Raw genomic sequence first — 12,853 nt, forward strand, 5'->3', positions numbered from 1 at the left:
GTAGGCTCCAAAAGCACATGCATTGTTCTCATCAGACACCTCCTACCTTTGGTAATGTGGTCAACACTTTGCTGGATCAGGCCCTAAGTGCCGTGGTGTTTTTTTTGTTGTTGGGGTTTTTGTTTTTTCTTTTTCAATTACAAAGAATCTAGTCTCATAGAATATCAGGATTGGAAGGGACCTCAGGAGGTCATCTAATCCAACCCCCTGCTCTAAGCAGGACCAATCCCCAGACAGATTTTTGCCCTAAATCCTTAAATGGCCCCCTCAAGGATTGAACTCACAACCCTGGGTTTAGCAGGCCAATGCTCAAACCTCTGAGCTATCCCTCCCCCACGAGCTGGAGACATGAATTCCAGAGAGAACATAAAATCCCTATACAGTGTATGTCGTAACCTGTCAATTCCAAATCTGTTCCCTGGTAATTCCTTTTACCCAGGAATGAAATGTGCTTTTGTGCCTTAAGTGCTAACCTGTGATATTAGAATGCCTCCCTGGCCCTTCCTGTAACAGATCCAGAACTCTGATAGTCTTCCTTTAAGAGGACATTAGTGTCACCATAATCCTGGGTGTTAGGCTGGTGTTTGAGCAGTTGTGAAAGAAATGTTGAGTATTCTTTAATAGAAGCATACAGGACTGTCCCTTAATCTGTGTAATGCACAGCAGTCACCACATTCTTGGCCAAAATTTTGAAACGTGGGTGCCTAAAGTTATATTATCTGTATTAGATGATCTGATCAGTTGGAGCCATGGGTGCTCACCACCTTTGAAAATCAAGCCAAAATGTTAGTTTGGTGCCTAACTTTAATCACCCAAATTTGACATTTTTCCTGTTATTCCTTAATCAAAACCCATCTGTCCTTCTCCACTTGATACAGTGGACAACACGTTCAATCTCTAATTCTCCCCCTCTTCCCCTCCCCCCCCTCCCTGAAAATGCATAATAACCCTCGGTGACTTTCTGACTTTCTGCTGAACTCTTTAATTGAGACCCTATCAGTGTGCAGATTATAATATTTCAAGGTGTCATTAGAAAATTTCATGTGACACTCTCAAACTGATTATAACCCTCTGATGGGAACCAGCAGACAGTACAGTATAAGGCCCGAAGGCAAAAAACCTGTCTGATGAATGCTCTTAACCTTACTAACCTATAGACCATTTATACAGCAGACCGTTTAAGATACTCATCTCACTAAATGTGACATTCTAATTCCTAAAGGCGAACAGTACTGGATGAATATCAACTGGCAACAAGTTTTGATCTATTCTCCCTTTTATGTATTCTGATTCTAATCCCCCTGCAGGGCCAGAATCTCAAGGCTAGTCTACACTAAATACGCTACATCGGTGCAGCTGCACTATGTCTGGTGAAGACGCTGTGTGCTGGCAGGAGAGAGCTCTCCTGTCGACATAATAAATCCATCTCCATGAGAGGTGGTAGCTATGTCGGCGGGAGAAGCGCTCCCACCAACATAGCGCTGTCCACACCGGCGCTTAGGTCGATGTAAGTTACGTCGCTCATGGGGGTAGTTTATTTATACTCCTGAGCAATGTAAGTTATACCAAAGTAAGTGGTAGTGTAGACCTCAGTTTTTTAGAAGATCTTGGGGTGTTGGTGAGGAGATATTGAGGACGGGGTAGAATCCTAAAATCATTGAGTTGTAAGGAAGCTTTTTGAACCATCTAGTCTATTCCATGGATCACTGCACGGTTATAGTGATTGTTGTACAATACTTCTGAGTGTAGATAATGTAGTTATGCAGAGCTTCTCATCTTGTCAAGTGTTTTACAAACATCAGCTAACTGGTACAACATTCCTGAGAGGCATGTGGTATTATCCCCATTTACAGATGTGGGAACCAAGGCAGATCTTTTATGTGACTTGCTCAAGGACACACTAGGAATCTGTGTCAGAGCTAGGATTAGAACGCCGGAGTTCCTGGGTTTCAGTTCTGTGCTTCGACCACTACGATTATGCCTCTTTTTCAGAGAATTCTCATGGTCTGGCAAACAGAATATCAAGCACAATTTTTATAAATGTTGCCAAGAGGACAAATCATATTTCCATTACTCCCCTGCATTGATGGGTCTGTTTTAGTGACACTTTATTTAAAAACAAACACACATTATTCTGTATGTTTTAAATAAAAATTAGAGAAGCAATATATTTAGAATTAACTTTATACATACTACATAGCATGAATAAAAAGATTACTAGAAATCTAAATGTCTGTTAAATCATTACTTGAATCAAACAATTAACTACATTTTCCTAAAATTAGAATATGCTTAAAAACTCAAGTGATTTTTTTTAACTTGTGCTACACAATGGTCTATGTCAAATTAGAAATTAGTTACTTATAAGAGTTACACACTTCTCTAAAAAAAAAAAAAAAAAATCCAACCAAGTGCAAAAGGTATTCATTGTTCCTTTATTAAATCTCCTGATTTGTATCCTTTGTATCCTAGTCCACTGAGAGAGTTGGAATTGCATGGATGTGAAACTGGTGGAAATGCTGTGACTACCCCTCACACGTGTGGTGTCTGACACATATAGAATTTTAGGAACTTAGATTAAGAATTTGTATTTTCCCTGTACCTTTCTGCATTTTGAGATGATATGAGAAAATCAGTCTGTGACAGTCTGTTGTAAATGCGTGGTTTCTCAGCAGCACTGGCTCTGATGTTTCTCTAAGCATCCCCTTATTCTCTGTGTTGAAAGGAACTGGGGAGATTAATGGTTTCCAAAACAGGTGTATGGAACAGCACTAAATAAGATCCTGACCCTGAAAGTTGGTCTGTGCAGGAGGATCTCTGCACCTATATGGAGTCCCATTTAAGTTAGTGGAGCGCTGTGTGGATGAAGGGGTACAACAGTCCAGAGCAGCTTGCAGGATTGGGGTCTAAGAAGGTACTTTATTAATGAATGTATTGAAATCAAAACTGACCAGAAGAACTGGATTTACTGAGTGGGCGAGGAAGTAGTTATTCTTCTAAACAGCGCATGTAGACAGACTCACAAGTCTCTGTTGATATGTAGCATTTATAAAGAACGAGTCCTTACTTTCGGGGAGTGGGAATGCCACAATTTTTAATACATATCCACCTGCGGGAAAAGTACATCTTCAGTTATATAAATGTCAAGTGGCAATCATAGGATGCCTAAGAGATAGTCTCAATTGTAGGTGTGAATATACAATATCAGTGTTTTCCTCTCTGAGCCTTATGGGTGATGACTACTTCCCCAGACATTGTCATTGTTTTTGCTGTCACATGCTTTCCTTCCTGAAAACTTGTTATCACCATTAACTTAGTCTAGGGTAAACAATTTAAGTTGTTTCCCCTCTCTCCCCCAACTTACTATGGTGGTGGGGCACATACTAAAACTGTATGGTCTTTCCTAAATTGTTGCCGGAAGCCCTGCTAGAATACCTATTCTTCCAGCCACTTGTCTTCACAGGGCAGATTTAAGGAAGCTCCAATGTCAAGCAAAGAAGGAATGTGAAGAAATTTGATATAATCAGGGAAACTTCAGGCTCTTTTAGCCTCTTCAGAATGCCAGGGTAGGATGGTATATCAGCTACCTTCATATGATGTTGTTTCTTTTTTTTAACCAGGATGTGAATGCAGGTGAAGGGAGTGAATTTGCTGACAGTGGAATCGAGGGCGCAACCACCGATACAGACCTCCTCTCCAGACGTTCAAATGCTACAAACTCTAGCTATTCTCCAACGGCTAGTCGAGCTTTCATTGGCAGCGACAGCGGCAGCAGCTCTACAGGAGATGGGGTCCGTCAGGGAGTGTATGAGAACTTCCGAAGGGAGCTGGAAATGAGCACCACCAACAGCGAGAACTTGGAAGAAGCTGGTTCAACCCTGAGTGATGAGCAAAGCAGTGGTACCTTGAGTTCTCCAGGGCAGTCTGACATCCTCCTTACAGCTGGCCAGGGCACTGTACGGAAAGCTGGGGCTCTTGCAGTGAAAAATTTTCTGGTGCACAAAAAGAATAAGAAAGTGGAGTCAGCTACACGCAGGAAATGGAAACACTATTGGGTTTCCTTAAAAGGTATATCAGATAGACTGTCATTAATAATTTACATAGGTATCAAAGGGTCATCGAGGATGTAAATTAGCACAGAATTTGGCCTATAGCATCAAAATCGAGAGGCCTTGATCTGATTTAATTTTTAAATGTTTTTATCAACATGCAAAGTTCAGCTCTGATCCCTCAGTGAGCACCATTTGGGCATGCCTCTGTGCCCACATAGAGCTAACTGCAAAATTGGGGCCTTAAGGTATAATTCTTTGTGTTTTCTATCCAAAACAAGTACCTGAATGCTGCCTTTTTTTAAAAAAACTATTTATTTATTTATGTGGCATTAACAGGTTTACAGATCCTTGCCATGTAACTATTGGAATCAAAACAATAATCATTACAACAGTGAGCTTTTGTTTAAAGAGACATTATACAGGAATATAAACATCAGATCTATGTTTAACGGGGTGCTCCCATATTACAGAGTGAGCCTCATTACAACGCGTAAGCCATGTCGTTTCTAGTGATTTTATTAAATTGAGTGAAATCTCTGATTACACATTTAATAGACAAGGCACGTCTACCAAATGGTAATATGAATGCTTCTTTTATGCTTGTTTAAAAAAGAAATGATGAAACAAAAATCTATGCCAGTAGCACTCTTACCAAAGCCGCTGGAAAAAATTGCAAAATTAGTAGGGAAGTATCAGAGAATGTTCTTGATTTTCTTTGGGAATTTTTTTAATGGCCACTCACTCACAATTGCGGTATGTGCTTTTGTCAAAATTAATTTGCTGTGCTGCTTCTAAGGCAGAGTCTACACTATGCTTAAAATCATGCTAGCAACTATTGGATCTAACATGGCTTCCCTGACCAGCGTGCACATTTCTCTGAAAAGCATGTTTATAAAAGTGTTATAAATGAAATCCCTGTCTGCTGTGATCATGGAGTTGGTGCTAGAACTGTGCTAGTACCCACCGTGTGACAGCTGTCATTCAGTGGTAAGCTCTTTGGGGCAAGGACTGTGTCTTTGTGTATGTTTGTACAGTGCCTAGCACAATGGGGTGCCGATCCTGATTGAGGGTTCTGCATACTGTGAGAATATAAATAATTGTAGTACAATTTTAGCTCGTAGTATGGACAAGGCCTTGAATAGTATGAACAGCAGCAGCAGTGTGGCCTAGTGGATGGGGCACTGGACTGGGACTCAGAAGACTTTGGTTCTATTTCTGGTTCACACACCTGCTCTGTGACCTTTTTCTCCTGCTACCTTTTGTCTGTCCTGACCAGAATGTAAGCTCTTCGGGGTAGGGGCTCTCTCTCACTGTGTGTTTGTACAGCACCTAGTACTATGGGGTGGTGATCTCAGGTGGGGCCTCTAGGTACTACTATAATACAAATAAATAATAACAATAGTAAAGAAACAGGCACACTAGGTTAAAATTGGATCTGTAAGTAGCCTTCTGAGAATCTCTGCGCAATCATCTTAAACAGCGAAGTGGAGAAACCAAGCTCATATTTGGACTCAGTCATCCATTTCCCAGCTCTGTAAGAGTCTGTGTACACTACGAGTAGAATTGTCAGGGGACTGGTAACAACACAGCTCTATTTCATAATGTAGATAGGACTACCAAAGGTTTTTGCATGGCCAAGTCTTGTGTACAAAATGGAACCATGTTTTAACTAGGTCAAGGGGAAAACCATATTGTAACTAGGTTCCCTGACATAGTTTTGCTTTTTTATGTTGACCGGCCCTTAGAGATTAGCCATTGGAAAGGTACCTGCTGAGCTCCAGAGATGAAGAATAGGTTCTGACTCCACAACTCTTGCCAGGTGGCATGTACCAGTGTTTGTAGCAGCAATTTAAAAACAAATTGTGAGTGCCAGCCCTTCATTGCAATTGTTACAGAGGTTGGGGAAATAAAAGAAGAGAAATTCCACGGCTGAGGGAGCAGAGAGAACCCCTAATCTCCTTCTAGCTGAGGCAGTGTGACAGGAAAGGCTGGCTGTGAAGAATTGGTAAACAAAGAGCCATCTGGGAGGGGGGGAAAGGGGAAGGATGAGCATAAATGCAATGTTACTTTAAAGTGCCTTGTCTCAAGTCAAATGTTTGTGTCTTAGATTGCTGTGACTTAATAACGTCGCATTTAAACTAAGCTTTGAAGTTAACAGCTGCTAGTGTTTGGCTGCAAATAGTTTTCTCCAATGTTGGGTTAAAGGGGTAACCATGCATCAGTTTCCATTCTGACCACTATTTTCAACAGAAAAAGCTAGAGATTTCATTATTAAATTAAAATGTTTATATAATATTGAATAGTAGCAGAAATTGCAGAGATCCTAGAGTTACAGACTTAACTATATTTTGCCTGAAAATTGTAAAGATTTTTTGCATGAAGCCTCTAAGTTATAGTCTGTCTTCACCTAAAATGCACAGGGATTCCCCCCCCCCCCCCCCCCCCCCCATGTTGATAACACATTGATCAATAGCTAAAACATTGCAGGGGAACAAAGGTTTTTTTGTTTTTGTTCATTAATTTTTTTTCAGTGGGGATAACTCAGTCCAATCTATTTTTTCACTTATTCATCGGGATTCAGTCATTAAAAAAACCTTGATCTCTACCTTCAAGGAACCATAGTAACTAGTAGTTGCAAGACAGTTTAAGCAGGACAATGGTTTCCCTGAGGGCCTGTCTACTCTGTAAGGCTAACTGTGCCAGCTCACAGTAGTCTGGCATTCTGAGGGGAGTCCACCTTCTGACATATTGGGGTTTTTAATTTTTGTCACACTGATAGGGCAACATGGTTACAGAGCCGCCTTAAAGAATTGTGTTCACAGCTTCCATCTGTACCTGTATTTTCCCATCCACGGTACAGACAAAAAAAACCCAACAACCCCCCAACACCAACAATAAAAACCCAAACGATGTTAAATATGGACATCCCACGGCATGCCCCGGCACTGTGCACTATCGGGGCTGAGCGGGCAGGGTAGAGAGGCACCCTCGCTGGCAATCTCAGCAGTGAGGCCAAGAGTTGAATGGGCCCTGGCGAATGAAGTATCCTCTCACATCCTTTGGCTTGTGACATATTGCTTCTGTGAACAATCCACGTCTCCAAGGCTGTTCTCCAGCACCTTCACATTTGAAGGTGGAAGAAAAAAAGAGTATATTGATGGAATGATCTCTCATAGCAGCGGTCTAAGCGTATCCCTTAGTGTCACTGCAGTTAATGGGTAGCTATATTCACTAAATTCATTCTATCAGTATTGCTGGCTTTTGATGATTCGAGGAGTCAGGTCCTACCAATGTAGCGCGAGGCCTATCCAGATGCAAATTCCTGCTTCCACCATCTCTTTCCTTCAAAAAGGCTCATACACACCACCCTTGCTCATCAGCAGATTTGCATTGGTTCTTTCTGTGACTCCTGCCACTCTTTTTTCTCAAGCTGGCTGCTTGCTGGGCGGAGAGAGGAGACTGTTCCCGCTTAGGTTTCCTGAGACAATGCTTGTCAGTTCACAGGCCACTGCTGTGCCTGACAGAAGCTCTTAATTGTCCTGAATGAAGGCAGAAATGAGGGCAGGTTCTGGAAAGAGAAAGAGGGCATAAAATTAAATGGTTAATACAATGTTTTTAAAAAAAACAAAAAAAGGCGTGTGAGTTTGTACCAAAGGTGCGAACACTATTGCAATAAAGTATGGTTGGGAGCAAATATAGGTAGAAAGGCACTTTTAAGCATTTCGCCCATGTTTCCAAACGCAGAGGAGTACACTGTCAGTAGATGGTAAAGAGATTTACCTTTAAGACTGCCATCAGTGATACTGGGAACTGGGTGGTACATACTGAAAAACTTCCTTCAGATGTCTCTTACCAGACCAATAGATTTTAAGTAGTCTGTGGGCTGGTCTACACTAGGGGTGGGGGTGGGGGGTCGATGTAAGATATGCAACTTCAGCTACGGGAATAGCGTAGCTGAAGTCGACGTATCTTATTTCAACTTACCTCGGGTCCTCACGGCGCGGGATTGATGGCTGCGGCTCCCCTGTCGACTCCGCTACCGCCGCTCTCCCTGGTGGAGTTCCGGAATCGACGGGAGCGCGTTCAGGGATCGATATATCGTGTCTAGATGAGACGCGATATATCGATCCCCGATAGATTGATTACTACCCGCCGATTCGGCAGGTAGTCTGGATGTACCCTGTATGGAAGATCCATAAAAAGGCATTGCTATAGCTGCCCAAGTATATATTGATTTAATTTTCATTTTTGGAGGATTCAGAGGATTAGGGCTACATTCTTCTGCAACAAAGCATTGAATAGATGTGGTTTTATGGTATTTAAATATGCTGCTTGCTAATGCCTTTCTCGTGTTTTTCCTAGGATGTACATTATTCTTCTACGAGAGTGATGGCAGATCTGGAATAGACCACAACAGCATCCCAAAGCACGCTGTCTGGGTGGAAAACAGTATAGTGCAAGCAGTGCCCGAGCACCCAAAGAAAGACTTTGTTTTCTGCCTCAGTAATTCCCTTGGGGATGCATTTCTCTTTCAGGTTTGTTCTGTTCTTGAGTTATACAGAGTTGTTCTCTTTTTAACCTTTTTGTTCATCTTGCAGACCAGGGTGAAATTCTGACCCCATTGAAATCCATGGCAAAATTCCCATTGACTTCAGTGGGGTCAGGACTTTGCTCTAGGCGAGTAGAAAGGATGGAGTTCCTGCTCAGTAGCATTCATTCATTATGTAGAGAAAACAACCCTGAGGGGGCTTGACACCAAATTCAGTCCCAAGTACAGTACTAGTACAGTCCCAAGTCTACTATTTTATAACACGCTGTGCTCTCTGCTTGTGTAGATAGAAGTCAACTGGTAATGTTAGCAAGTGGTTTTGCAGCCCTATGAATGCCAGAACTTTAATACAACTTAGTGCTATGGTTATAACACGGTTTGCTCCCACCTCCACAGGCAAGACCAAACTACAGTATATACTGCCCCAGAAGGGCTAACATCGTAGCACTACCACATGTAGTTTGACTTCTATATTTGGGACGGCAGCTCCAGTCAGGCCAATGGGGCCATGCGCTTGCAGGGGAGGGGTAAGCAGCAAATTCTGCATCTGCCCCAGGCTTGCGTTTTGGGGGGGTGTTGCAACCCGCCAAACTATGCCCAGGGCTAAAACACAACCCCCGTCACAGTAGATATGCAATTGAAGATGGGACCTTACAGAAAGATCTGAGAAATGTACATGAGCATGAGTTGTGTGAATTAGCAGGAAATATTTGGAGGTCCACAGGTTCTTTTCATTACAGTTCACAATGCGGAATCCCACACCACTCACAACAGACTCCACTGAACATTTCACTTTCCTAGCTCAGTGCATACTATGGTTCTAAATGTCTTGCAGATTTTAGATATTAAAATCAGCTACTTTTCTGCTTTATTTACAATTTATAGTTTATTAGCAGCTTAAAGAAAACCTAAAACTATACAAAGGCCAGATGCTGATCTGATTTAAAAAATAGCTCTACCTTTCAACTGTCTTTGTTACTCTGATCGGTTTTTTGGGGTCCAATCCAGCATTCCTTTCACACCAAAAACTCCTGTTACCTATGATCTGACATTCTTTTTTTTTTACCAAATGGAATGATCAGCCTGCATTGAGCAGTCATTTCCCAGCTACACTCTTATCACTTTATAAGCCTAGCTTTTTGTTGCAGATTTTCTCAATCAGTGAATTTTGTTTTGTCTAGTGACAATTTGGGAATGTAAATCCTTGATCAAATGGAAAAAATGTCTGGATTTTACTATATTTTTATATTCCAGTCCACTCTTGCAGAATGATTCTCCCCAACATTTCTTAATAAACCTTTAAAAGCAAACCTCTCAAAAGTATGCCCAGCTTTTATAAACATGGGGCCCGATCCTCAATTGGTGTCAATTGTCATAGCTCTATTGACTTCAGTGTGGCTATGCTGTTGATGATCTTGTCCCATGATATTTATACACACAAAAGGCTAAATTCTACCCTCATTTACATTGCTGAAACCCCAGTATATTTTTCCGTAACTAATATTTGATTTTCTTCGCTGCTTCCTCCCCCACTCCGCAATGCCTTTCTCTTAGGAGGTGTTTTTTGTCATCTTGGTGTGCTTCCATCCAGGGGGCAAATACAGTAGCATGTGGCCTCAGCATGAATTAAATAAGCTGTGAAGCACCACCACCGTCAGATCTATTTACATGAGTATAAAATCTTTCATTTGCATTTCTTTTGGAAAACCTCCCTTCTTGTAAAATTAATGCCAGCAGAGGCTAAATACAGAAAAGGTCACATTCAATACATTTCTTTTGTGGCAACTCAAGGCCTTATTCGTTAACAGCTCTGTGTCATAATGTCATGACTAGATTTTTATGTAACTTTATGTGGGAAAGAGCAAAAGTGAACCTTTTCAAAGTAAATTATTGTTTTCTTGTGACTTATGAACCGCCCCCCTTTTTGGGGGGGGGTCTTCTACATAGTGGAACCCATGTAACTCTAAAGGAAGAGAATTAGAAGAAAATGCAGGGGTGGATTTGGGGAAAGGGAAGGGGAATCAGCCATAATTGTGGAAATAATTTGTAAGTGATTGTAGCCCCAGGGCTTAAACTTATGGACACAGAATTGCTGGAGCATGTACACTGCTGTTCAACAGTGTTTCTTAGCTACTAATAACACGCACACATAGATTCATACAATACAAAATGTTATACTAGTTAGTTTAAAAAAAAATACCAGGGAACAGTAGTAGATTATTTCTATCCAATGGAGACTGTAGACTTAGAGGAAATATAAAGCCACTGTTTAATATTATACCTTTTGTAACAACCTTTCTCACTGCATTGTGTCCAGAGACATCAGACATCTCCTACATTATAATTCCCTGTTCAGTCAGTTCCTATGATGCCTACACAAATCCATTACATGTGGATGTCACATGCATTTACCAGAAGTTCAGTGTATCTTGCAACACCACATACATTTGAGATACATGCAGCTTGTTTCCAAGGTTTTTCCTTTCCGCTGGAGGCAGAGCAATCCTCTTGGTCTGCGTGCTTAATAGCCTGTTCCATGTCCAAAAAAAGAGTTAAAGTGCTTAACAAAAAACAGTCGTCCCCCCCCCCCCCCCCCCAAAACAAAACAAAACAAAAAACCCCAAACAAGAAGTGAATCTGATATGAAAATACTATTTTAAAAGAGAAATAAGACATTTTGCAATTATTATTGCGCTGTAGATTACCATATATTTGATCACACAATAAAACAATCTGTCTTATTTTAATGATTTTTCCTCCATCGTCTGTACAAAGAAGGGTTTTATACAATAAGGGCTAGCTGCTGCCATCCTAACTCTCAACTAGCAGTCTTTACTCCACAGACAGTTTGATTATTTCAGTAGCATTGCTCGCCAAGTTAGGCTCTACTCATCACCAGGATTGGTGGCAAATTCTAGTGAATTCCTCAGTGAATGAGAGTTGATTAGATTGCTGTGAGCTTGTTTAGATTTAACATGGAAATACAGTACAATTTCTATGGTATCAATAGAGGACAAAGAAAGAGATATAACGTTAATTCTGTCAATATGGGCCTGATCCAGCTCCTGGGAACTCAGGAAACTAACCCTGTTCAGGAAAGTATGTAAGCATATGCTTAACCTTAAGCACACCTTTGAGTCCCATAGAAGTAAAAGGGGATTCTGCGTGTACTTAATTGCTTTCCTGAACTGGGCCTCCTTGGGAATCTTTTCATTGACATCGATGAAAATTGGATCAGGTCCTTAGCAAATAATGATAACCTCTGGTGGAGTAGGAAGAGGCAGTCTTCTTCCTCCTCGTTGCTAGTGACTGAAGAAAACAGATGGTGGTGGTGATATTTATGGATAAGTAGGCTTAATTAGAACAAGGTGGTCTGCTTTTCGCAGGTCCTTTAGCCACAAGACAAATACTCATGTGATTACTGTTAAAGGTTGACATGCAAAGGAAGTCTATTGAATCTCTTACAACATATAGTTGACTATAAAACTTTGTTTCACTATATGCTGTAAATTAGTGAGTGCTTCGTAAAGGGGTTAGGGCTATTTACTTTTTATTTTGTAAGGATGGGAAAGGAGTACTTGAAATATTTTCTTTAGCTGTAAAAAAATCTCAAATCAGAATGCTGGACTTCCATGAAACTGCACCCCTGTCATGTATACTAGTCCAGCATTCCCCCCCACCTCCAACTACCCCCATACATGCACAGTTTGAGAGAGGCAAGTGCAAGGGATCAGCAGGGTGTGTATAGAAATTATGTGGAATAAGAAGAGTAGGCCTTTAACAATACAGATTGGATTCAAAGGTGGGTATAGTTAGTTTCATGTTCCTGAAGGTGAGTTTAACTTTCCAAAGTCTGGGAAATGCTGCAATCTTAGCTGCCGACATGAGAGGGGAAAACAAGGATTTTAAATAGCTCTCATCGCCATAATATCTGAGTGCTTCACATACAGTAATACATTTATCCCTGCAACACCTTGTGAGGTGGGGAAATATTATCTCCATTATTCACATGAGGAATTGAGACAAAGAGTGACAAAGGGCCTGATTCAAAGCCCAAGGAAATCAGAGGGAGCCTTTGGTTAGGCCTTAAGTAACTTCCCCAAGGTTATGCAGAAAATCCATAGCAGAACTGGGAACTGAACCCAATTCCCCTGAGTACCAGTCCAGTGCCTTAAGTCAAGATCATTCTTCTTCATGGCCTCTTTAGGTTGACATCCCTCCAGATATGTTTGCAGTGTTGTTGTAGCCATGT

General features: G+C 41.2%; 1 protein-coding gene across 1 annotated transcript in view; it reads left to right on the forward strand.

Annotated features, from left to right (window-relative positions):
• Positions 1 to 12,853, forward strand: part of LOC112104509 (T-lymphoma invasion and metastasis-inducing protein 1) — a 233,305-nt gene that overhangs the window by 145,316 nt on the left and 75,136 nt on the right. The window contains exons 5-6 of the mRNA XM_029911499.1: positions 3,621 to 4,068; positions 8,415 to 8,587. Of these exons, the coding sequence (XP_029767359.1) occupies positions 3,621 to 4,068; positions 8,415 to 8,587 (621 nt within the window). The remainder of the gene's footprint in view (positions 1 to 3,620; positions 4,069 to 8,414; positions 8,588 to 12,853) is intronic.

The sequence above is a fragment of the Terrapene carolina genome, unplaced genomic scaffold (genome assembly GCF_002925995.2).
Source record: "Terrapene carolina triunguis isolate 2854851 unplaced genomic scaffold, T_m_triunguis-2.0 Scaffold30, whole genome shotgun sequence".
Taxonomy (NCBI): Eukaryota; Metazoa; Chordata; order Testudines; family Emydidae; genus Terrapene; species Terrapene triunguis.